The sequence below is a fragment of the Lissotriton vulgaris genome, chromosome 6, assembly GCF_964263255.1.
Source record: "Lissotriton vulgaris chromosome 6, aLisVul1.2, whole genome shotgun sequence".
NCBI lineage: Eukaryota > Metazoa > Chordata > Amphibia > Caudata > Salamandridae > Lissotriton > Lissotriton vulgaris.
The window spans coordinates 909,335,656-909,362,637 of record NC_141694.1 but is presented as its reverse complement, the minus strand read 5'-3'; the positions used below and the strand labels follow the sequence as shown (position 1 = coordinate 909,362,637).

The following is a 26,982-nucleotide window of genomic DNA, read 5'->3' as shown; positions in this document are numbered from 1 at the left end:
TCCCTCCACGAAACTGGTATACACCTGTTGATGGAACTAGTTTGTGGCATGGTGCACAGCAAACGCTGTGGATCCCTTCTCTGGCCCTGTTTCAATGGTCCTTCTGTATCTACTTTCTTTAACCCAGTAGGGCTCTGCCGTGGGCACTCTTAAAGGCCTACCTTGCAGCTATTTCTGCCTTCCTTCGGCTACCAGATTAGCCATCCTTTTTCCAGTCTCCTATTGTAAAAAGGTTCTTTAAGGGTATTATTCAACTCTTTCCTCCTACTCCTTTTATAATGCCCCAGTGGGACTTAAACCTTGTACCTTGTATTAACTTATCTTATGTGTGCTCCCTTCAAGCCTCTTCAGAACTGTCCTCTCAGGCGCCTCGTGGAGATGCCCGCCCTCCTGATCCAAGCCCCATTTTTGCAGCAAGGTCACCTGGAAAATTATTACGCAAGAGAGATGACCCCTCTCCCAGCCAGGACCACGCTAAGGTGCTCGGAGCTGAAGTGACCCCCCGCCTTTGAGATTCTTTCATATTGTTTTGGAGGACTCTAACCAATAGTGATAGACATGCCCCCTCCCTAGAGGAAGTGGACATACCACAGGTGTAGGCACCCTGAAGGTAAGTAGCCCAATGGCTATTACCCTCTGATGCCTGTAACACCCCTAAATTAGTATTTATGGGCAATCCTGAACCTTAATCCTCAGATTACCGACAACCCATAAAGAAGAGGACAAAGAAAGCCATGCAGCAGCGATGACTGAAGGCATCAACTGACATAGCCCCAGCTCTACTGGACTATTTGCAGCTCTCAAAGACCCTACTGATGAAGATTGCCTCGTCCCGTAATCCAGAGACCTCCAGAAACTTGGGGGGACTGCCTGCCTTGCAAAAAGACACAGGACCTGCCTTTAATTACAAAGTGCTCTGCCTGCGGAACTGTGAACCTCTGCACCCGACGCCCAGAGGTTCCCCAGCAATTCTGGGCAAGACTCCACATCATTAGCAGACCTCTGCCGGACTCCATGTCGACTCCTGCAGCCTCGCACAGCAGCCCCCCCCCCCCCCCCCCAACACACACACACACACAACCAATACCTACATGGGTAAACTGAAACTGTTTTCGAACACAAAAGGATACCTGTGTAGCCAGAGCTCCCGGGCCATGGGAAGATTAACTGACTGTGTCCCGATGCTCTGGCACTTCCCAAGTTAAGGAATCTGCGGCTAGACTGTGTCTCTACCAGATACATTGTTACCGAATGTAAGTAACTCGTCCATCAATGCATATGTTCATCAAGCCAAACTGCCTTGATAGCTAGGTCCACAGAGATGCCCTTTTGTCTGCATGCCTTCTTGGTTTGAGTGCACTCCTGAGACCCTCCACCATTTGGACATCTCATTTGGAGGTCTACTGTAAAGGTAAGGAATCTGCTGTAAAAGTGAGGTATCTGCAGTTAGAGGTATTAATCAGAAGTCACTCTTGCATCCTAGCGACATGCAGGAGTCATTGCTGAATAATCTCTGAATCCTGTATGGTGCCTCGAGATATCCTGAAGATGAAGAATCAGCGGTTAAAGTATGGTCCAGAAAGAGCGTTACTGAACATAAGTATCTGAAAGAGACACGTTAGTGATAGATTCCTTACCTTAGAATATCCCCAGGCGTCAGACAGGATCTGGAAATTTTTGCGTAGCAGTACCCTTGCGCGTCGGTAGGCGTCGTCTGCGGCTCCGCGTCCGTCGTGGCGCCGTGATGACGTCGTCGGAGTACTTAGACGCCGCCTCCGCGTGCTGACGTCAGTTCTTCTTTTTTCCGCGCCAGCAAGCGCAGATCTGGAAAAAGCAGTACTTCTAGTCCCTTTTTGACTAACTTTTTGGATCATTTTGATCATCTTTTCGAAGTCGTACGACTCCGATCGGTGCCATAGGGATGCCTGGATTCAAGCACTGCGAGGATTGCGACCGCACGATGTCGGTCACGGATCCTCACCACCTGTGTCTAACTTGTCTAGGCGTCGACCACGACGACAATGTCTGCTCTGACTGCCGGGCCCTCTCTTCGAAAGCCAGGCGGGAGCGGTCCCGCAGGCGACTCGAACTCCGGCAGTCGGCCCCGCGCCGCGAAAGGTCCCGGTCCCACGGGAGGTCGAGGGACCGGTTGCTGGGTCTGAGCCACCACAGCTCTGAGAGTCGGCACCACTCCTCCGGGTCGAAGTCGTCATCAGGTAAGAAACACAAGAGGTCGAAGAGGCGTCATCGCTCTTCTGACTCCCCCCGACGCTCGTGCGACGCGGCCGGGGGTTCGGGTGACACCGCCCCCGCGGCTCCGTCGGAGTCGCGGGCGTCGCATCCAGCCCCACACCCTCCGGTGCCTGGGCGAGACGCGACGGCGGAGGAGATCGAGCGCTTCCTCATGGCCATGAGGTCCTTCTCTCCTCCGACGGGCTCCGCGGGGCCTTCGGGCTCAGCGGATCCGTCTGGGGCCCCTAGCGGGTCGGGGGCTTCGGCCCCGAGGCCGTCGAGTGCTTCGGCCCGACTCCGCCGGTGCCTTCTGGCCTGGCGCCGCAGGGCCCCACGGTCCCGACTCCGCCGGTGCCTTCGGGCCTGGCGCCGCAGGGCCCAACAGTCCCGACGCCTTCGGGCCCGGTGCCGCGGGACCCCACTGGACCCGCTTCGGGATCTGGGTCGTCGCCGGTGGACCTTACGACCCCCCCGGCGTCGGTCCGTCAGGTGTCACCTCCGGTGCCGTCCTCGGGCGGCGCCGTCCCCCATGCCTCCTTCGCTCCGGTTCCGACGTCAGAACGGCGCCGCTGGGCGCCGCTCTCGACGGCGCTTGGGGAGTTTTACTTCAATGAACCGGCCCCATTGGTTGACAACCCTGAATTTCAGGAGATGGGTGATGAGGAGTATTGGGAGGGGTCTGAAGACCCTCTGACCCGAGAGTGTCAGCCTGTAGAGGACTGGACAGGTGACCTTGGGGAACCAGTGGTCTAGACACCTCTCCAGACACTGGTTTTGTCTTGCCTCCTACCGTGGCTTCGGAGGAGGGGGCAACATACGGTGTGGTGTTGATGAGGGCTGCCAAGGCCTTGAGCCTTGAGCTCCCCGTCGCGGCCATGCAGACTAACCTCCTCACTGAGGTCCTTAAACTGCAGTCATGCCCGACAGAGCCTCTGCTGCCATTTAATGAGGCCTTGACCGACGTTCTTTTGGGCACTTGGTCCAGGCCCGCTACGGGTTCGCCCGTAGATAGGAACGTGGCCAGACGCCACAGCCCGGCCCCGGGCAACCCAGTTTTCCTGTCCACCCACCCCACCCCCGAGAGCCTGGTCATCCAGGCGTCCACTTCCCAGACCCATTCCCTTCGGCTCCGCAGGACAGGGAGTTCAAGAGGTACGAGATGTACGGTAAAAAGGTCTTCTCCTCCCTTAGTGTGGGACTACGGTCTTCCAACACCGCTTGCCTCTTGGGCCGCTACACCCACTCTCTGTGGGTTACGGTCGCGGAATTGCTTCCAGAGTGTCCGTTGGAGGTACGAGCCAAACTCGGCCAAGCCCTTGTGGAGGGCCGGGATGCAGCCAGATATTCTATCCGGTGTGGGCTGGATACCACCGACTCACTAGGTAGAGCGATGGCAACGACGGTGGCGATTAGACGCCACGCCTCGTTGAGGTCCGCCAACTTTTCGGCTGATGTCCAAAACACATTGATGGACATGCCGTGTGATGGCCGTCGCCTTTTTGGCGACAAGGCAGACCATGCTCTTAAGCGCTTTAAGGACTCCAGGGTTACGGCCAAGTCCTTGGGCCTCTCGGCCCCGCGCCAGCAAACGGGTGCCTTTTGCTCCTTTCGTGGCCAAGGAAGGGGCGCCCCCACACGTGCTGCCAGCCACACGCCACAGGCTAACATCCAGCGCGGTGGCGGCCGTGGAAATCGCCGTGGAGGCGGTCGGGGACAACGGCGAGGCCAGTCCACACCCTCCTCCGCAGCATCCGCTTCTCCTCCTAGTCCTTGCTTCTCGGCCCATGTGACGCCAGTGGGGGGCAGGGTTCGCCATCATCACTCTCACTTCAGACAGGTGGGTGCTGCAGATCGTCCGGAGGGGCTACTCCCTCCCCTTCGAGACGACCCCTCAAGCCATGCCACCGCAACACCACCGCGTATCGGGGGATCATTTGCGGCTTCTGCAGGAGGAAGTTTCGGCCCTCTTGGCCAAGGGGGCCATCAAGCGCGTTCCTGGGCCAGAAGTACTACTTTCTGGTACCCAAGAAGGGCAAAGGGGGCCTACGCCCTATCTTGGACCTACGGAACGTCAACGGCTTCCTCCGGAAGGAGAAGTTCAAGATGCTGACTCTGGCTCAGGTCTTAGATGCCCTGGACCCAGGAGACTGAATGGTAGCGTTGGACTTGCAGGATGCTAATTTCCACATCCCCGTCCTGCCGGCCCACTGGCGTTACCTACGGTTCACGGTAGGCCACGAGCACTTTCAGTTTACCGTGCTACCCCTTCGGCCTTACCAGCGCCCCACTGGTGTTCACGAAGGTGATGGCGGTGGTCGCAGCTCATCTGCGCAGGTTAGGGGTTTCAGTCTTCCCCCTACCTCGACGACTGGTTGTTGAAGGCGGGCTCGCCCCAGACAGTCGTCAGCCACCTCCAGACGACGGCAGACCTCTTGCACCAGCTGGGGTTCTCCATCAGTGTGCCGAAGTCCCACCTGTGCCCCTCTCAGAAGCTCCTTTTCATCGGAGCGGTTCTTGAATCAGCGCAGTTTTGGGTTAACCCACCCGAACAGCGGGTTCGGGATATACAGGCTCTCATTCCAATCTTTCAGCCTTTGTCTCGGTCAGGTTGACGCTGCGGCTTCTGGGGATGATGGCCTCCTGCATCCTTCTGGTGCATCACGCTCGTAGGCGGATGAGGGCTCTGCAGTGGGACCTGAAGTTTCAGTGGGCCCAGCATCAGGGCAACCTGTCCGACCATGTCCTGATCTCGGAGGGCACTGCGAGACAGCTGCAGTGGTGGCTCACGGTCCGCAATTGGGTCGGCGGCAGATCCCTCTCCCTCCCCCAACCAGAGCACGTGGTTGTGACGGACGCGTCCCTCCAGGGCTCGGGAGGACACATGGCAGAGGTGGAGATCAGAGGCCTCTGGTCTCTGACGGAGTCCCGGCTCCATATCACCCGTTTGGAGCTGCGGGCGATTCGTCCAGCACTGAAGGCATTCCTCCCCTCTGTCCGAGGGAGTGGAGTGCGGGTGTTCACGGACAACACCACCGCCATGTGGTACTGCAACAAACAGGGCGGGGTGGGGTCGTGGACCCTCTGCCAGGAGGCTCTGCGCCTCTGGCAATGGCTGGAACATCAGGGCGTGACCTGGTGGTTCAACACCTGGCAGGTTCCCTGAACACCAGGGCGGACGAACTCAGCCGCCGGTGCATGATGGATCACGAATGGCGTCTGAACTCGGACGTGGCGCAAGGTCTCTTTCTGCAGTGGGGAGAGCCTTGGTTAGATCTATTTGCCACCGAAGAGAACGCGCAATGTCATCAGTTCTGCGCGTTGGAATTTCCAAGGCGGCACTCGCTCAGGAACGCTTTTCGTCACGAGTGGAGCTGCGGTCTGTTGTACGCCTTTCTGCCTATACCACTTCTGCCCAGAGTGCTGAAGAAGATCAAGCACGACCGGGCACAAGTCATCCTTGTGGCTCCGGACTGGGCACGAAGGTACTGGTATCCCGAGCTACTCAGTATGTCAGTCGATCCCCCGGTTCGTCTGCCTCTTCAGGAGGACCTTCTGTCGCAGCAGCAGGGGACGGTCCTCCACCCGAACCTGTCCAGTCTCCACCTCCATGCTTGGAGATTGAGCGGCGACAACTGAGGCCATTTGACTTGCCTCCTGAAGTCTGTAACATCATTCTGGCAGCCAGGCGTCCCTCCACAAAGTCGGTATACGCCTGCAGGTGGAACAGATTTGTGGCATGGTGCACAGCAAAGGCTGTGGATCCTCTTTCTGAGGTTCTTCTCTTTCTTCTTTCTCTTGCCCAGCAGGGCTTTGCTCTGGGCGCTATCAAGGGCTTCCTTTCTGCTCTTTCAGCCTTTTGAGGCTGCCTGATCAACCTTCTTTGTTCAAGTCCCCTATTGTTAACCGATTCCTGAAAGGCATCACGCATACGTTCCCTCCTGTGCCCTTTGTGATGCCTCAGTGGTACTTGAACTTGGTTCTTACTTTTCTGATGTGCGCTCCCTTTGAGCCACTTCACAACTTTCCTATTCGCCTTCTTACTTTGAAGACTGCCTTCCTGGTAGCCATCACCTCTACCAGGAGAGTGAGTGAGCTCCAGGCTCTATCCTGTAAACCTCCTTTCCTTTCGGTCCATCCGGACAAGGTTGTGTTGCGGACAAGGCCCTCTTTCCTGCCCAAGGTAGTCACAGCCTTCCACATCGGGCAGTCCCATCACCTTGCCCACCTTCTTTCCGCCTCCGCATCCCTCGAGAGAGGAAGAGAGGCTCCACCGTCTGGACCCAAAACGTGCGCTCTCGTTTTATCTGGATCGCACACGCCAGTTCCGGGTGGATGACCAACTCTTTGTTAGTTACGTGGGCGCTAAGAAGGGGAAAGTGGTGCACAAGCGGACCATCTTGCGGTGGATCATCCTGTGTATACAGGCGTGTTACTCCTTGGTTAAGAAGGAACCCCCTGTTGGGCTGAGGGCTCATTCCACTCGGGCCACAGCGACTACAACTGCCTGGGGCCGAGGATTGCCCTTGCAGGAACTTTGCCAGGCGGCTACGTGGGCCTCTCTGCACACGTTTGCAAGCAGTGGCGTCACTAGGGTTGGTGTCACCCGGTGCTGGTAACTCATGGTGTCACCCCCTCATAACTTACCGCATGGCTCTCCTCCGCTCTGAGTCCGCCAGTGGACACAGATGGCAAATAACCGCGGCTGCTGCCAGGAGCCCCTATGCGGGGCTGCAGAAAGTCGTTGCAGCGGGCTGGCCCTTTCCTCTGATGGCGCTGCCTGCTACAGAGTACAAGTAAGTGTCTGTGTCACAAGGTAATCTCCAATTCTTCTCCAATTATTTTAAACATGTCTGATACTGAGCAAACTAAAGTTGAAGCAGCTGAACCTGAGGCCTCAAAGCCTGTAGCTCCACTATAACAGTGACCATAATGAGTATACTCACTCTAGCTGTGGCTGGTGCCTCACCGGCTGTGGGGCTGGGGCAGCAGAACAACACTGCACCTGCTCGACAATCGTGACAAGCCACTTCTCATTTGTAAGCCGCATTTGATGCCCTCAAATATCCCCGTTTACATGGGGGGGGTCCCCATCATCAGGCAGAACTGTGATCCTAGGTAATGTTGGGACATGTCCTGCTGTGTGCTGGGGTGCCTGTCAATTCCACACCCAGAGAAGCTGACACAGAGCGACCCTATTCTTTGTGGTCTTTGGGGCCTGTAAGTGGTCGTGCTCCTGGGCCAAGCCATATGTCTGAACACCGTCCGTCCAAGCCAAAGAGCAGACCTCCCTCACTCTGTACCCCTGTGATCCCGCAGTATGGCCCCAGTTTGAAAATGATTACAGCTATCGCCTGGATCAACCGATTCTGGCTGTCATGTCTGGTCAGCATCGGTGTTCGCAGTGCCCAAGTGTAAGGTATAGGCACAGTTCACTTTAAACTGTATATAAAATCATAGCTCACACACTTTAAAATGAAAGACAAGTAAAACTTAAATAATCAGTAGGATTATTTTTTTACATTACGAACTTCTGACCTTTTCCATTACGAAATATTTTCATCACATCTATCATACTACGTAGAAGAGTTAAAAGAAAATTTGCATTATCTTTTGTTATCTATTTTGTTTTACATCTGCAATATTATGTAATTCTGAATGTTGTGTAGTGTTGTGTTCCAGGCGCTACAGTCAAGTGCTGGCTGGCTGGCTGGCTGCAGAGTGCCCTGTTCTTATTGGCGTTTCTCTGTACTTTAGGTAAACATTTTTAATAACACTAATGTGCATTCTGATATTGTTGCGAGCATGGAAGCTGAGACTTCCTAGCAGAAACAAGTGACCTGTTTGGGGGCAGGGCTCTCTGTGTCATATTAGTTAGTGTCCTTCCATTTCTGGTATAGCAGCAGTTTTAAGATTTTGTTTTTTTAGAGTTTCTTATTCCTCACACAGGTTTAACTTCTAACATTTATATGTTTCAATCGTCTTCATTGCTTGACTTTGTTCGTGAGAAAGTGTCACTCATAGTCATAGTCATTGAAATGTCACTCATAATAACACTGTAATTACAAAAATGTCACGCATAGCAATCTGAAACCTTGGCAGCTATGTAAAAGCAGACAGGCCCTCACTGCCGGCCAGCTCCTCATACGGTATTGTGGTGCTGCTATTTCAATGGGGGTTTTGAGTTTGGTGGCACACATTTAGTGCCTGGTTATATTTAGGGAAATGTAGTGACCTTCAGTACCAAACCCGACCCCCAAAGAGTTGACAGCAACGCCAAGCCAGCGCACATAAATAATGAAGCGATAGCGAGCACCAGCCCTGAAATCATTAGTTCGCTCCTTGACACGTCTTTAAAGCTTCCTTTTTTATAGCACCCACTGTGTGACTGTCTTGGCCCGACCTTGGGGACTGGGACTCTAATGCGATTGCGAATGCGATCTGATTGTTGTGTGCCACATTTCCATTTGCACCCACATCCAGGCACCTACTCACCGACTTCAAACACTTGATACGATCGGACACTGGATACTCACAACACAGTAGTGCGCGACGCCGCTCCCTCCCAGTTCAAAGCAGGTCAGGCACTTTTTACATATGTGTATTGGTGCTTTTTGGGACACCGGATCCGATCTTTCACTATGGTAGACACTCATCCAATTTTACTACCAATTATTCCGACAAGCCCAATTAAGAGCACTATATAAAAAACACTCTCCCCAAATCCATTTACCACCATTTCTAAAGTAAACTCCTTCATAAAATAAATAACATTTCTTCTCACCTCGGCCTCCGGACCCATTCCCGGATGAAGGGGAGATGACGGCGCGGCGCGCGCGATATCAAACACTGTTCAGTTCAATAAACTTTATTCGGTTAAAAAGCAAGTAACCATAAAAGTAACAAACATATAAACAGAATACAATGATTACAGCAGTTACAATAATTACTTCTCATAATTAGTAGTGCAGTGAGGTAGGTCAATAGGGAGTCTAGGATGTTTCAGTTTGAATTTGTTTCCTGAATTTAAAAACAGTTTTTAAATAATTTAAAATCACAGTAACAGTTAAAATCGTGTCCATTTTCTGTACTTCTAAAAAAGCTGGGCGGCATCTGGTTAAATTCATGTTTTTTAAAAAAGGGACTATGATTTTCCTACGTATAGCAGTATAAAATTTGCAGAAAAAAAGGATATGAATATCAGATTGTTGTGACGTGCCGTCACACAAACAAGCGGGCAAAATGTGGTTCCATGAGTTCATGGATGGAAAAGACACTAATCTAAAATATATACAAAATCTAAAACGGGTTAAAAGAAAACGATCATAGTTAGTCATGGACAGGGATAAATATGGCTGTACAGTGTTAGTCTCACAGAGGGTAGGAAGGTGAGAGTGTACTGTAGGTTTCAAGATTTCGACTCTCTTCCTCTTATCCAGCAGGTGGTTTAGGCAGATGGTTTTTAGTGTCTTCCTGGGAATAGTGTCCATTGTGGATGGGTCCGAGAAATATGAATGTAGCCCAATCTCGGTCAAAAAGTGCTTAACATATCCCAGCCATTCCATTCTGTCCGCATGGTCCAAACTGAGGGTGTCACGTAGCAGGGCCCGATTCATAACGCATTCGTTAGTAGTCCATACCCTGTGCCACAACAGGATAGGTTGAACTCTGATAATATCCGTTATGTAGGTTTGGCCAAGTTCAGCGTGACAATTAAATGTGGCAGCACACTGTGGAACTGCTAGAACTCCCCTCAGAAATTTGTTCTCTACCAGCTGGATTTGGTCAACATTTGCGTGTCCCCACAGACCTGAGCCATACATAGCCACGGACAAGCATGTAGCTTTATAGATGGTTAACATTTCTTTTATCGGTTTCCTACCCAATTTTCTAACAAAATTCTGTAAAGCCATGATCGTTTTCATAAATAAAAGAGTTCTAGCCTTAATAGCGCTTGTCCAGGAACCTGACTCATGGAATAAAATGCCCAAATAGGAGAAGGTTGGGGTGTTATCCAGCGGCACATTGTTTAAGAAAATGCGCTTCATTAGTTTACCTGGTTTTAAGCCACAATTCATTGTGAAGGTCTTGCTACAGTTTACTAGTAGGTCCAGGTTCAACATAAATTTCTCAAAACTAACTACTAGTTTCTGCAGGGCACGTGGAGTGCGTGCCATGAGTACTGCGTCATCCGCATACATGAGCGCGGGGATTTCCCTCCTCCCCACCCTGGGCATATCCCTACACTCCTGGAGCAGATGACGCTCGAGCCCATTAATATATAAAAGGAACAGAAAAGGTGCCAATACGCAACCTTGCCGCACTCCACGGCCTACACTAAATTGTCTGGAGCATTCTCCTCCCTTGCCGTAGCGGACAGAGGCTGTGGCTCCACTGTAGAGTTCCCTCAAAAAACAGATGATGTTATTATCCACTCCCAAACCTTTCATTATGTCCCACAATTTAGAGTGTGATACACAGTCGAACGCTGAAGAAAGGTCGACAAAGGTAAAATACAAGCGTTCAGATTTAATCCTTATATATTTATGCTGCAAAAGCATTAGGTTTAACCCTTGCTCAATTGTACCAATCCCTTTTTGAAAGCCAAATTGCAAATCACTAATGATATCATTTTCCTCTGCCCAGCTTTGGAGTCTTGCCAACACAACACGTCCTAAGATTTTTACTGAGGAATCAAGAAGGGAGATTGGTCTGTAACAGGCACAGCTATTCCTATCCCCCTTCTTGTAGATGGGAACAATGACTGAGGTGAACCAAGATTCTTTCAGACCCAGTGAAAGAGCTGCATTGAAGAGTTGTACTAACATTGGCCCCCAGATTTCAGTATTAGCTTTAAATAGGTCTGCCGGAATCCCATCGGGTCCGGCAGCCTTACCGCATTTAGTAGATCCCAAGGCTAAAAGCACTTCATCAATTGTTATAACCAGGTTGTAACTCTGTTGTACATCCAGGCTAGAGTTAAGACCCCCACCATGGATGTCTTCCTGTGCTTTGTAAAGGTTTGAAAAATGGTCTACCCATTTGTCCTCGTCTATTGCAATCCCGATTCGCGCTGCGTGAGTTTCATAAGGGAAAGGGGTGTTTATTGCTTTCCAAAATGCAGCGGAATCTTTAGATTGCGAGGCCTCACAAAGGGAATCTAATGCCTCCTTATTCAACGCGGTTTTCCTTACTCTCAGGGCCTGAGTATATGTGTTTCTACACTCTCTAATTTCGTTTTTATCCCTAGGGAATCTGTGTACTGCATGTTTTAGGTTTTTCAGAGCCCTTGTACATGCAGTATTAAACCAGCTCTTGGGCCCCTTGGCTCTGCGTTTTGCCTCCACCCTTAGGCTACTTTTTATGTTTGCAGCTATTGTTCCAAAGTGCTCAATAATTTGATCGTTAGTGGAGCTGTCGCTTAGGCAAATCCTAAAATTATTTGAGCACGCCTTCCAGAGTTTCTCAAAAAAGGTTGTGGGGATTACTTTACTCCATTTTAATGTGTACCCATTTTGTCTCCCAAGGACAACATCAACCGCTGTCTCTACCAGAGACGCGGCCGTCGGTGGGTCTGGGAACAAATATGCTACCTTAAGAGATTGTGGAAGGTGGTCACTTATGGGTAATTGGATATTCGTAACCCCCAGAAGTCTATGATTGAGGTTACTGGAGGTAGTAATAAAATCAATAGTTGTCGATGAGCCTCTCCCAACAAAAGTCGGAGCAAACGGTGTGGGTTCTGGGACAGATTCATTGGCGAACCCCAAATCAAACATGAATAATAATTCATTAAGTAAGTCCCCCATCAGGGTATGTTCAAAGTGTGTTAAGTGCATGTCTCTTTCTGTCACTAGGCCGCATAGGCCCTGATTCCTTTTAGTACATAATGAACAATTAAAATCCCCCCCCCCATATAATTATCAGCTCCCGTTCATTTCTATCTACCTCTAACTGAATTTCATCTTTAAGCTGCTTCATTACGACCAGAATATCATCTCTCGGGATGTTATTATAAAAATTAATAATTAATACCACAGCTCCTTTATAGTTCCGTAAACTTATAATTTGGAAGTAACAGGAATTTAAATGACAGTGAGCTTGTTTAATTTTAAGTTGATTTGAAACAAGCGTTGTCAACCCACCCTTAGCTCTTCCAAAATGACCTCCAACTGCTGGTGTAAAAAAGGTTCTATAGCCATTTACATGGATTGATTCCTGTATCCAAGTTTCTTGCAAGGCCACTATATCCTGACCGTCTATTACTGACTCCCATGCTGGATTTGTGATTTTTTGCCTAAACCCTGCTATGTTCCAGAACAACAGTGCACATGAATCATTATCTTTCTGGATCACGCCTTCAAACACTGTCTCTCCACAGACGTGGTACGCTGGCGCGCGACCGCCGTGACGCGTTGAGGAGCACAGCGCGCGGGGGCTGTCCCAGGGCCGTCATTGGTAGCTCTAAAGATTGACGGCCCTGGAACCCACAAACTGGGTACGCCGCCGCGCATCGCACCATCACATCACCACTATAGTAGGTGGTGGGTGCGTGCGTTACGACGTGCATTGGCAGCACTGCACTGACAGCAGTATTTCAATTTGCAAGCAAAAGCAGATGGGGGTGCTGCGCATCATAATAAAGCAGCACACTCAGAGCAGAGTTGAAGCTGCACTGCAGTGCAGAGCTGTGTTTGTGTTACACAGCGAGGCGAGCCAGCAGTGTAACCAGATTGGTGTCACCCCATGATGGGGTGACACCCGGTGCGGTCCGCACCCCCCTAGTGACGCCACTGTTTGCAAGACACTATTGCCTGGACAGCCAAGTCCGGAGGGATGGCTTCTTTGGCCGTTCCGTCCTCCAGGACTTTCTGGTGTGATTATTGGTTCGCAAACCCACCATCTGGGTTGGTATTGCTGGGGTATCTTATCTAAGGTAAGGAATCTATCACTAACGTGTCTCTTTCAGATGCACAAGTTACTACTTGTGTAACGATATATCTGTAAGAGACATTAGTTAGTGATAGATTCCTTACCGACCCACCCATCCTCCCGGTTCTGCGAACCGATATCTAGGGTTAAGGTCATCCCCTTTCAGGGCCCTAGTTTCAAGGCACCAGTGTTGGTTTTTAGCATAGCTCTGCGTTTCTGGCGCGGAAAAGCTGTGTCTAAGAACTGACGTCAGCACGCGGAGGCGGCGTCTAAGTACTCCGACGACGTCATCACGGCGCCCCCGACGACTGACACGGAGCCGCAGACGACGCCTACCGACGCGCAAGGGTACTGCTACGCAAAAATTTCCAGATCTGGTCGGACGCCTGGGGATATTCTAAGGTAAGGAATCTATCACTAACTAATGTCTCTTACAGATATATCGTTACACAAGTAGTAACTTGTGCAGCTTGGTCAGTGTTGTTGTTGTGACTAAGGGCAGATAGTAACATTAGTATTACGTGTTTAAAGTTATTGTCATTGTAGATTTTTTTTAGAATAGAAATTAGATGAACTTTTGTAATTGCTTTATTATCAAAATGCAAGCAAACATATGTTTTATTCTTTTTTTAACAAGCTCCCATGCTTTTCTAATGATCTCTTTCTTTATTTGCATGTGCAAGATCTGAATAGCCCATTACTGTTTGGAAGACTAAATGGACTGTCTTCTGACTCTACAATAGATCTTCTTTATCAGCTTGGAACAACTCAAGACCCTGGTACTAAAGACAGGTAGGAAAATACTCAAAAAATATCTGTCCTGCTTGCTAGTGTTGTGAATTAACAGCACAAATTGCAAGGATTTTCCTTCATCCTATAATTGTGCCTCTTATGTGAAAGTTGTAAATCCATTCTTTTCTTACCATGTAATGGAAGTGCTCTGTTTTTTTTTTTACTTTCTCTCATAAGAGACTCCTCATGTTATTCTACCATCATAATTTGTTGTCTGAAATGATCCTTGCTGTTTTAAATAAAGGCAGATTACTAAAGCCAAAAGTGTGTATCTTTGTCTTCTCAAATATAGAATTTAATGAGCTAGTATTGGTTAAACCTCACTTGTAAGCTGCTCTATAAAGGTCTTTCAAACCCGTGTTTTTCTATAATATTTTCCTATGGTTAAAGTTTTTCCCACTTAACATGTTTTTTAATTCTTTTTTTATGTGTTCTAACTGATCTCAGGTTTTTCTTACTATTGAGGCTGACAATCATAATGGAAAATCCCATTTGGGTCTGCACACAGAAAATTGTTTGTTCATTTGAGCTAATCTCCATGAGATTACCAGATTTCTGTGTTGACTGTTAAAGTATTAAACTCCTGAATTCATCTTTCTCCATGAAACCAATACATGTGGCACAACTACTATTCTTCCTGAATTATAAAATATAGTTTGATTAAAGTCTTGTGTGGACGTAAAATGAATACTTCTAACAAATTTCTCACCTTTTAATCTTCCCCAGCAATCTAAATAGATCCATATGGTTCCCAATAGTTCCGCCATGGCTTCCGTCATTTATCATTTTGCAGCCACAAATCTGCTTGCAGCCACAGATCTTTTCAGTATACCACTGTTACGAGAATGAAAATGTCCTAGCTGTCCTAACGGAAAGTTTCGATTCTATGAAGGAAACGAGGATTATGCTTTTCTTTCTCCTTTTTTTCCAAACAGCAGCCATTTTAAACAAAGAACAATCAAGACAAAGACTTCATATCCCATGAAGCCTTAGGAAAAACGATCAAGTTCACAGTAACATTTGTCAAATCAGGCTTCTCCTGGCTCCATAACTGTTGTTGACTCTTGCTGGACTGCCTCTTCCTTCCTGCGATCAAGACGACTGTGGAAGTTTATCCCTCTTGCTTCGAGGATTTTGAACCTATGAACAGAAAAAGGTGCCATAACACACGGTGTGTGGCTAAACTACCTTGCGCAGCATTTGCAAGGCAATGAGAAGCTGTCTCTCACCGTGCGGGTGCACATCGGCCGTCATGGCCTTCTAGGCCTTGATGCATCTCACTGCACAGTTTGGGCACCTCTGAAAAAGCCGGGTATGAAAATACCCGCAACTGGCATTTGGTACAAGGGTACCCATGGAAGATGACTCCTTCAAAAGTAAAAGATCGTCCTATTATATCCAGGGCCCTGACATCAGAGACTCGCCAACTTGGAAGATAACTGCTTATGTGACAGATATTTGGTGCTTGGCAATTTTGATAGCAGATTTAAGACCTTGTTGACATCTCAGAGGACCGAATATCTCGGTTCCGGAGGAAGAGATAGCCAGATGCCACGCAGAGACTTCTTCCCTAACTGGTGCTCTCCCACTGGTTGGTTTACCACGGTTGCATTACCAGCCAAAACTGCTGACTGAAAGGTATTGGCAGGCCTGTATGCCAGGCCTTCCGAAGCAGCTGGGCAAGAAAGTTTAGGATGTGGACAAGGTCTGCCCCCACGGTATCCAGACTCCATCAAAGACACCAACCCGTCCATCTAGACCAGGCTGATCGGTATCAATGGATCGTGCCATCTGCCCAGGCCCGGGTGAGGAGCTCCGCAGCGCTTCTTGAAAGGCCAGGGACCTTCCGAGATCTGTAATCCTCCACGTCATAAGTGGGAGGGAGTCACTCACCACCAGAGGCTGAGGATTGCCTGCTGGGTTGCTCAAGAGATGAGAGAGCAGGACTAGATGGATTGGTGAAGCCGAAGAAAGTTCCATCAAAACTGGAAACCATGCATCGCGATCTCCAAGCTGAGGTGATCACCCCCAGCTCTGCCTTCTGTATGCACACTTGAGTCTTTAAACACATGATCATTGCATAGAGGGGAAAGGCATAGCCCTGTTCATGAAGGAACACATCTGTGGCCACCTCTCCCGGGTTCAGTCTCCAGCTAAAATCCTGAGAAAGCTGATGGTCGAGGAGAGATGCAAACAGGTCGGTCGAGAACGGACCCCAGCATTTCTGTAATAGCCTGGAACATCGGGGAAATAGCTTCCACAAGCTTGAGTCTTGCAGGTGGCTGGACTGCCAATCCGCCACCAGGTTGGACACTACTGGGAGATGCTCTGCCGTCACTGAGACCTGATGCGACAGACAATATTCCCAAAAGTCCTTGGCAAGGTCCAACAAGGCCTTGGAGCAAGTCCCTCCCAAGTGGTTTATGCAGCGGACTGCCGCCCTGTTGTCCATCTTGAGGAGGATGCAGGATTGGGCTCTGTCACTGGTCCAACACCGGACTGTAAAGGAGATGTGGAGTGACCGTTCTGTGGCAGACCAACCTCCGCCTGTGGTGAACTCTCCACAACAGGCTCCCCAACCTGAACCACTGCCATCCGTCTCAAACATCAGGTCGGGTTTGGATCCGAAAATGGCCCATCCGTTCCATGCCTCCATGTGAGAGAGTCACCAATGAAACTCATCCATGGCCTCCTCGGAAAGAGGTACCTGCAGACCGTTTGTTAAACCCCTGCGCAGGTGAGACACTTTGAGTTTATGGAGCACCCGAAAAGGAAGGGGGCCCGGAAAGATGGCCTGGATCGGGCCAACAGAAGACTGACAACCCTTGCGATGCTGCGCAGAGAGGTATGAGGTGTCTGTAGAATCTGCCATATCTCGTAATAGTTTTTTGCCATTTTCTGTAAAGGCGGTTCAGTGTAGCTTCCATGGAGTGGATCACGAAACCTAGAAAGGTAATCGAAAGAGAGGTCCTGGTTGATCATGAATCCCAGAGATTGGAGGAGATTTACTGCAGACTGCAACTGCTGAGATAATGCATGGGGACACTGGTTCATGAACAACATGTCATCTAGATATATGATCAACCTGACGCCCTGCGTTCTCAACCTTTCTACCACCCGTTGCAGAATATTGGTGAAGCACTACAGTGCCGATTACAGGCTGGAGGGAAGAGAGGTGAACTGGACTGTTTGACCCTGCCATAGAAACTAGAGGAAGCGATGGTGTGGTGGAAAAATGGGGACCGTGAGATAAGCATCCTTGAGGTCCAGCCGGACTGTCCAGTCGTTGGGACACAAGAGGTCGCAAAGCACTCGTTGAATTCTCTGAGGATTATCACCGGCCGTTGACCCCCGTCTTGTTTTTGCACCAAGAACCGATAGCTCAAAAATCCCCTGGAATGGGAAGAGGAACAGCAAATAGCCTGTTTGTCTAGGTGTTCCTGCACATCCTGCTGGATGAGTGCGGATCCCCTGCTGAAGAAGTGGATCGAGGCTGGAGGGGAAAACTGGAAGGGGGAGCCGTAAACCTCTATATGAAATCCTTTCACCGTTTGAATCACCAAGCGTCGGCCGTAAGGGCCCACCAGTTGTTTATGAACTGTGCAAACCTGCCCCCCCCCCCAGCAACAATATGAGATAATTGAAGAACACACAGTGGGAGGGGGGACCTCCACCCCGCGGGCGCTGTTGCGATGACCTCTGTACCGGTAGCGGCCTGTGGTGGGGTAGAAACCTCCGAAACGTGATGAATCCTGCCATTGTTCCCTCTGTGACTGCTGGCCTCTACCGGACGCTGACTGTGAGGAACAGCCAGCCGAGCGCCACCTACCACAGCCAACCCTGCCAAAAACCGGCACATTGAAAATGCGTTTCACTGTGGACTGGGCCTTGTCCAGCGAGTTGAAGGTGGAGACAAACTTGCTGAGCTCTTTCACGAACAGGTCGCTGAAGAGCCCGCCCTGAGCCACCTGGCCTGCTTCCGACATAGCTAGCTCACCTAGCTTGAGGTCAAGTTCAATGAGAAGCGACCTGAACCTCTCAGTGGAGATGGCGCAGTTGGCGTTACCCAGGAATATAATAGCTTGTTGCGCCCAACTCGAGAGAACATCTGGCAGGATCAGGGCCCGATGCCTTTACATCCTCCGTCATATCAAAGATCTCTACCAAGGGGCCAGTTTGTCCTGACAGGCCCGCCAGGACTTGTTGATGCCCTTCTTCGGGTCCTTGATGTACTTAGTCAGTAAAGTCGCAATCTTGGCGTCAATTTCCGTGGTGACACCCACTTTACCGTCAAGGGACGGGCAAGGGCAACCCGCCCTGAGGCGGGAGTGGACCTCCTGGTCTAGGGGCTTTCGTAGCCAGCCTGCCACATATTTGTCTACCTCCTCACTGGGGACCCACTCTGAAGACTGGGAGTGTAGGAGCTCCTCTGGATCCAGGAGATCCGATTGGGCGTCCTGTGGGGATTCCGTGGACTGGTGTGGGTCTGGGGGCAGGGAAGGAGAGGGGCACCAGGAACTGTCATGGTCCGAGTCTCCTTCGGACCCGCCTGGGGACTCATCAGAGGGTTGAGGAGAGACAGTCCAGCCCTAGCAGCTATGGGGTAGTAGGTCTTGAAGGGCTTTGCCCGCTGGCGTGATTGGGTGGTTTGGCATCCAAGAACGCCTGTTTCATTCTAGCAAAGTGTCCCGGTCCACCCCTTCTGAATGTGGGCACTTGCACAGGTTCTCAAAAGGGGACTCAGTGGCCTGCTCTAGAGGTTTGGGGGCTGAAGGCCCAGGTAGCTCTTCCCTCGGGCAAGGGGTTGCAGACACTTCTGTGCTAGATCCAATAGTCTCTTCTCCAAAGGGGCCAATGCTTCTGAGACTGCCCTGACTATGGAGGAATCCACAGTGTCACAAAAGTCATTAGTGACCGGGAAGTACTGGGTATCCTCGTCCTCTTCGTAGTACTTGTAAAAATCCTCTATTTTAGGAACTTTCCGGAGGATCTGAGGGCTAGAGTTGGGTATAAGGCAAGATGGCTAGTCTGGTTGGACTGGAAACCCAAGGGCAAAGTCTTGGAGTAGGAGGGGGGGCTTGTTGGATTGAACCCCTACACCTGCATAGGCCTTAAGAGAAGGGGGTAGGGGGCAGAGTCCCAGATCACTCACAGTGTTTAAATGTCTGTGTGACTTAGGTAGACTAATCACCCTTTTTTTATACGGGCAGTGCTTTAAATGGACCGGTACTGAGCACCGGCACTACTGATTTTTTTTGCCATCAGTACCGGCACTTCTCTAGAGCCAGGGAGAGTACCGGTGCTCTGATCGACAGCCCGGCAGGCTCAGGTTAGGTTTCTCGTCCAGGGCAGAGGCCGCTCTACTTACGAGGAGCTAGTAATTAACTTGGCTGAGGCAGCCTTTTGCTTATTTGCTGGCGAAGATTCCAGCAGCGCCCATTTGAAGGGGCCAGACTGCAGGGGGTTGAGAGGGCTTGTGTCACGCTGTGATTAACAGGACAGGGTCTCTAGACAGACCCTGCACTGTGAATCAGGTGCGAGCAACCATTCGGGTGAAAGTGCCACCATGACTTATATCTTGTGTAAGGAGTTAATCTGTTTTTTTTTTTTTTTGTTTGTTTTTTTGTTTTTTTTTACAGAAACACGCTTCTCATGTGCTTTAATATGTGCTGCAACTGGTACAGAAGTAATTATGTATGATCACATTTTGCCCTTAGCCCCGCCCCTAGCCCCGCCCACTTACCACACTCTATTTTAATGAGTACCTGCACTTGTTTTTCCCCATTTAAAGCACTGCATACAGGTGGATAAATATTCAGAGCTTGGGTGGGTCTGCCAAAACAATTCAGGCTGTGGAAGCCTGTAAACCAACCCCGAAGGGTGTTGTGACTCCAGACTGGCCGGAGAAATCAGCTCTATCCGACAAATGGGGACGGAGGTGCTCGGCAATGGCCATAACTGACGCGCACTCCGTCCCGCCTTAGTTGAGAGATGAGCGTCCCGGAGGATATGAGGAGGCGTGCCCTCTGGCGCCCTGCGGACAGCAGTGCACTCCTTTCTGTCCCAGCAATACAAAATTAGATCGCAGCTGCGTAGGAGCTCCAGGACGTTCCCATGCAAGCTTCTTTATTGAGCGACAAATAGGCAATACATATCATATGGCAATTAAAAAAAACAATTACGAATTGTGAGAAGTTGGCCTGATATGCAGTGCTCACTATTCTAGTGATCACTATGTATCAGTCCAAACAACCCTTATTGATGATTGGTTGTAAGTCAACCTTATAGACCAGCTATCCTAGTAGCATGGACAAGAGCAGTCTTTAGGCTAAACTCTAGAGGGCGTGTTAAGCCAGCTGTTATACCATCACATATACCCCTTGAACACCAAGTGAAAGGACACCACACAAGTTGTTATGAAAATAAAAGGATATTTATTTATAACACAACAACCCTGGACTCTTTATGAGGACAGGGCGCTAAGCACATTACAAAACTCTTAAAGAAATACTGAAAGTCGCACAATTTACACAAATGCCCGAGGGGCACGAAAAACCATATACTATGGAAGCGGAATGCGAAATTACTAGCAGGTAAGTACTACTCTCAGAGACTTTAGAAACGCTAGGCCTACAATGCTGAACCCTTAGATTAGAAGCAGGAGGTCTAGGGGCGTTGTGTGCAGAGTGGGAACTCTCACGCGTAATGCGGGACAAAGTCTATGGATACTAGTAAATGCAAAAGTTAGTGTTCTCGGGCGAACCCGACTAGGTAGGTCAAAAACGAAAGTGGATCTAGACACTTAGAGAGTTGGTCTACGCTGGAGCACCGTGGTACTCGGTTTACCTAGCCCAGGGGCTGCGGCTGCATAGGGTTCAAGTGTCGTCGGGAATCCTCGTTGACGAACCAGGAGCCTGAAGTGTCAGTCGCTGGCAGGCGACCAGTGAAGATGTTCCGTGCTGATCCAAGGACTGGATCAGTGAAGAGAGTACCTGTAAGCAGAGGGGTCCAAGTTCTGAATCACTAGCCAGTGATTAGGTGGGCACCAGACGAGGTCACTCAGCCAGGCGAAGAGGTGACACTGGATTCTGCTGCTGCAAGGACCGGGGGCGCTGATGTCGACCAGGCTGGAGGTCTGCGAGCTGTCCCACGTCGGATGTCTGCTGCTGGTGATGCTGGATCCGGTGAAGGAGGCAACAAGCCTTGGCTACGGCAAGCCCACGTGGCGACACAAAATGGCGTCTTGAGTGGACCAGGAGGATCCGAGGAAGGTCCCCTTCAGGAGGAGACTAGGGCCAGTCTAGAGGAGCTACACCAGCGCTGTAACAATGGTAGGTCGTCGTCTGGAGGGTCACTAGCCAACGGGCAAGTGACCGGACAACGTGGCAAGCGACACAGAAGCAAAAGGGCCCCACGCAGATCTGGAGGATGCTGGGGGGCTGGTCTTCGGTGCTCGTGCTGCTTGGGGTTGGGGCTTCTCTTACCCCAGTGCACCCACTCGAGGGTCCCTCGGTGGTCGTGCTAGGTCAGTGTCGTGCTGGTTCTGATGATCGCCGGGTCCTCTGGTCTCGTCGCACCTACGGTTCTCAGCTGTGCTGTAGAGGCAGGTTGAGGTCAGAGAGACCAGGGAGTCCGGGTCTCGTCGTGCTGGGTCAGTCTGGTTTCGGAGGAAGGACGCTTCAGCAAACCGCAAAAGACTTAGTTGGTGCCTGCTGCTGCAGGGTGACTACTCCTTAGTCACAAGGGAGAAATCTTGAGAAGATGTCTTGAGTTCCTTTCGTAGAAAGTAGTTTCAGGATTCAAAGATCTAATTTGGAAGGGTCCCCGCTCCTACCTTTATTCTAAAGAAAGGGGCTGGTACGCGACTAGGTCCTGCCCATGGGTGGGACCAGGAAGGGGGGTGGTTACACCCCTCTCCCCTGTCTGGACTTTCCCCAGCTCAGGGGCTGGTGTGCCCCTGGAACTGGTTCAAGCCGGCCTATGCATAGTGAGCACCGGGGTGCCACTTGCAGTCACCTTCCTCTCAGCCCTGCCTACCCAGGATACACAAAACCCTGTCTGGGATGGTGCTAGCACCACCCCTGACAGGAAACCCTTTGTCCAAGCTCTCCTCGCTGGAAGGTCTCCCAGCAGCAGGAGGTCAGACTTGTGTCTGTGGTGGCAGCATCCATTTTGTGATGCTGAGGCTCGAGTTAACTTTAACCGGGGTTCACAGTTACACACATGTCGTGTCCCTCTAGAAGGGTGGAATGCTAACCCCGTCGCCAGAATTGGCGAGAGGTTAGTATTCCAATTCGTATGACACCTTACTCGACATGTTTTGATAAAGCGATACCAGAGTTGGCATATAACCGCGAGGATTATAATGCACTTAAGAGTATATGGTATGCGTTATCATGGAACAGCTATTAGGACTTGGTTCCGCAAGCTGCAAACGGGCTCAGCTCATGCCAGAGCACCATCTCACATGATTCCAAGCACTCTGCCTTCAGGATTGTTAAGGCCTGCCATAGGAGTGACTGATAGGAATACATGTGTCCATTTTAGGGTTAGATATAGGTATACTATATCTAAAGCAAAGGGTGATTACACCACCTTGCCCCAGCTGTCGTGCAGCCAGTTGTGTCAGATTTAGATGGCCAGCCAGGGGTGGCATAATACATGCTCCAGCCCCTGGTAGGCCCTGGGTACACCTATGCCCTGAGTTACAGGGTCTGATAAGGTGGCCCAGTACCAATTGGTAAATGCACCTAAGGTACACGTGTCAATTTAGTGAGAGAACAGCTAGGCTGTGGGTCTGATTAGCAGGCCCACAGCCAGGGAAGTCGTGAACCAGTGAAGCAAAAAGCAAAAATCTGGGGTGATCATAGGATTGCAGACCCTACTCTCCTACACGAATCACGCTACAACTCAAAGGAAAAAGTGTTGACACTAGACTGACACTGGCTGTAGCAGCATAAAAAGAGGGAGTCCAGTAAAGGTCAAAAAAAGTTTTGGAGCCATGAGACGCCTGATTGGACAAGAGATGTTGTTGTGAACTTGATAGTTTTTCCTAATGCTTCATGGGTTATGAAGTCATTGTATTGATTGCTTAAAATAGCTGCTGTTTGAATTAAAGGAGAAAGAAACGCATAATCTTCGCCTCAGTGTCCTGACATAGAATGCAGATTGCTTTAATTTTTCACTAGAATTTTCTAGTTTTTTTTGTCTTAAGCTTAATATTTTCATTGTAGTAGTGCATCTCTTCCACAAACTTCCAGTTGTTACCTACCTGAAATGCAAGCGGCATATGTTCTTTTCTGACTCATTACTTTACCAAAAAAAGCTATTGAGAGAATGGCTTAACTAGTTTTACCTGAGGCCTGCCAAGTAAAGGAGTTTATGTTCATGTCAACATGTACGACAACGAATAGATCTTTAAGAAAAAGGTGCTTGCTGGTAAATCTTTCTAAAAATGAGTGAGTAAAAACTATGCATAATAAAAAAGAAAAATTTCTTCATCTTGTAAGACAAAAAAAGTCAACTATAGATAAGAAATTTTAGCCTTCTGACTCTCTCCGACTCACACCTTTCATGAAGCTATTTTAAACTCTTTATAAACTGGCTCCTTTATTCTCTTGTATTCCTTAAAGGAGTGGTGCTTAAAAATCCCATACATTGTCTGTTTCTAATCGGGACTGTGCATTAGTACTCGCAACTTCGACTCCACCTGTGGTACCGCTTTCACCGAAGAAACAGAAGAAAAAAGGCCCATTTTCATTTACCTGAGACCATTTTCAGTTACCTGAGATGATTGAAACTGAGATCTTAAAAATTGCAAAAAAAGCTCCAGACTTATTTTTCAGAATGAGTTACTGAGATGTAAAATTCCCGACCCTTTGAGATCAGTGGAAAGAAAACAATGAAAGTTTAGCTGTTGACTTATTATTCAGCATGAACTCCAGTATGTGAGGTTATATGTTGACTTGCAAAGTGCCGGTGGAGCTACCACATTTCCACAATCGGAGTACCAAAAGCCTTCTTGACCACCTAATACTGACCAAACATCTATTTAAACTGTAAACAAAAATGTTTCAGAGGTGCTCAGATTACCTCTTGTAATCACAAAGCTCTGCATGGACAGATTGCACATGGGATGACTCTTAGTGAAGTTTTTGACAATACAGCCTAGGCTAGAGAACATTGTGATCCAAGTGTCATTAACAAAGACAAGGCAATATAACCTCCCGATACATTTCCCATAGTTCCTAGAGTGGGGAAGAATGTTTTCGCTTCAGGTATTGTGACATCGATATCTGCTAATGCTTCCTGCCTGCTGGCCAGGTACACTCATATTCTTTACGAAATTCAGCATTGGCTAGGATTTACTCCACCATTAGCACGATCCCTCTATCAGTTAACAAAGTATGTTGAAGAAGCAACCAAATCTACTCTAAAAACTAGTCTTAAACAGCTAATATAGTCAGTTCCGTGAACACAATGGTGATCATTTACAAACATACATGGATATATATTAAGCTACTTTTTGAGGCATTATCTATGCCAATTTGGTTGGAACCGTACTTTGATAGGAAACATCTTTATGTGGCAAACATTAGTTTGTCATGAAAGCAATTTAGCCAATAGCCCATTTCTTGTGCCTGGCCTCCTTTTCAGATGTCATCTCGGGTTCCGTGCTCTCCATGCCATTAAAGTCAAGCTATCCTGGCTGATGAGGGGTGAAACTCCGAAAACTGTCCTAGGATGCTTTTTTCCAGTCCAGGGAGGACCAGGCTTGGCAGTTCGGGCTGGACTGGTCTCTTGAGGCACAGGGTCAAGACTGATTTGCATATGGCTGAGTTCAAACTGGAATGGCATGGTGAGCAAAAAAACGATGGATTTAGGCCCAGACCTTTGTACTGGGGGGAATGTATGACATTGTTCTGCATTCTGTCCATCAATTGTTCTTTTTGCTCAGGATTGTAAAGGCCTGCTATTGGGGTGTCTTATAGGTTTTAAGTGCAGTGACCCTTAGATATAGTAACCCTATATCTTTAGTAAGTGGTGCATGCACCAACCTACCCAGGCTGCAATGGCAGGCCTGTAGTTTCATTTTGAATGGTCTCTCATGGGTGGCATAATGCATGCTTCAGCCACTGGGAGACCTCTGGGTTACCCATTCCCTGGTAACATAGGTACTGTATACTAGGGACTGACAAGGGTACCCCAGTATCCAATCTGGGATGTACCTAGGTAATGAACACACTAGTATAAGGAGAAAGCAGATAGACTGGGGTCCTGATTAGCAGGATCCCAGTCAGACGAGTCAAAAAAAGCATTACATCGAGCAAAAAGTGGGGGTAGCCATAAGAAGCAGATCTTATTTCCTTCACACTCACACATACAAAACAAGTTAATATATACCAAGAACAAACTGCAACGCTTCAAAACGCATTGACTCATGCTCCCACTCCATCGACCTTAGTCACTCAACATTAGTCTGCAAAAGCTGCGGACTGTGTCCCCATCTTGGACAGAGTCAGCCTAGCATGAATCCTAAACCAATAGCTTTGTGTATGTTTCTGGTCAGTTGTCACTCCCTGGCTTCTTGGTTGAGTTAGCACCATATGTGCTATTCCTTACCGAAACTTGACTCCATGAGGACTCCTTCCTGGATGTTGTCCAAGCATTTCCCCAGGCTACCTTCATTAATAGGTTAGCCTGGTCGGGCAAGGGAGTTGGCGGAATATACATCATGAACTGGGAAACACTCAAGTATTCGTTTTTACCTCCTAATACCCAGAATTGTGAGTGTTTACTACTTTCCATGGCATTAATCCCCCTTTTACTTTCTCCTTAATCCTTCTGCATAGGTCTCCTGGCCTGTGTGCTAATTTTCTACAGAACTAATCGCTAGTCTGGCCATAAATAGGGCTAATTTAATCTTGCTTGCTGACTTTATTATATATGTGGGATGATATCAACAATGGCTCCTCTAAGAATCTTTTACAAGATCTTGTCTCCTTACAACTTATGTAGTTGGTTGAAAGCCGCATGGATGGGAAAAGACACACTATTGGCCTAGTGTTTAGCAACATCACCATTTTACAGGTGCAAAGCCCTCTACCTTTAACCTAGTCAGACCACTTTTGACTCCTTATTCTTCTACCTACAACCCCCCCACCCACCCACTTCCACTTTACTGGCCAGGCAAATGAAATGACGCTGGCCTAAACTGAACCCCAAGGATTAGTCAGCTGCCTTGGATTCAACTACACCCGATCCCTCTGCCCAAATTACCTTGTCCCCCTGCAGGTTCAATGAGTGGATTACTAGTTTGCTAGATGATGTGTTACCGACAAGGTGGCGCAAGAGTGCCCAGTGAGGCAACAAATCTCCCTGGTTTAATGCTCATTTAATGACCTAAAAAAAAAAAGGAGTGCAAGCAATTAGAGAGAAGTTGGATAAAGTCCTATGATGAGGCTAGCAAACTTTAATACAAGAAAGCTATTAGGAATTACCATGCGGAAATAAAAACTTCTCAAGTATCCTATTATTCCGTAAAGATTAAAAATTCGTCCAATTCCCTGAAGGATATCTTTCCGATCTTTAAAGAGATCACGGAGCCTAAGCTGGCCAGCTCTACTCCAGAAGCCCATGTAGAGCATAGCAACAACCCGGCACTCTTCTTCCAGAAGAAGATAAAGGACATATACTCCTCCTTCTCTGACAGGCCAAATCTTTTCGACTCTCCATCCAGAAAGCCTTCTTCAGAGCAACAAGAAGGTAGGTATATGGTCTTCCCCAATCTTACTTTGAGTCTTCTTACAGACCTTTTAAGTGCACTAAAATTGGGTTCCCCCATAGATCTGCTGCCCGCCCCCCTCTGCATCCTCTGTCAAGGGTCTGAAAGTATTGCTCTGTCCTGACTGATCTGTTAAATGTATTCCTTATCAGGGGACAGGTCCCCTATCAATGGAAGCATTCTGTAGTCAAACCGCTATTAAAAATGCCCAGCCTTTAACTCCTTTGTTTGGGCAACTACAGGCC

General features: G+C 49.0%; 1 protein-coding gene across 6 annotated transcripts in view; it reads left to right on the top strand.

Moving 5' to 3' along the window:
• The window catches only part of BIRC6 (baculoviral IAP repeat containing 6), a 2,386,688-nt gene that overhangs the window by 1,572,346 nt on the left and 787,360 nt on the right, over positions 1-26,982 (top strand). For all 6 annotated transcript variants that reach the window (XM_086926902.1, XM_086926900.1, XM_086926901.1 and 3 more), the window contains one exon: positions 13,845-13,953. In XM_086926902.1, coding sequence (XP_086783028.1) covers positions 13,845-13,953 — 109 coding nt within the window. The remainder of the gene's footprint in view (positions 1-13,844; positions 13,954-26,982) is intronic.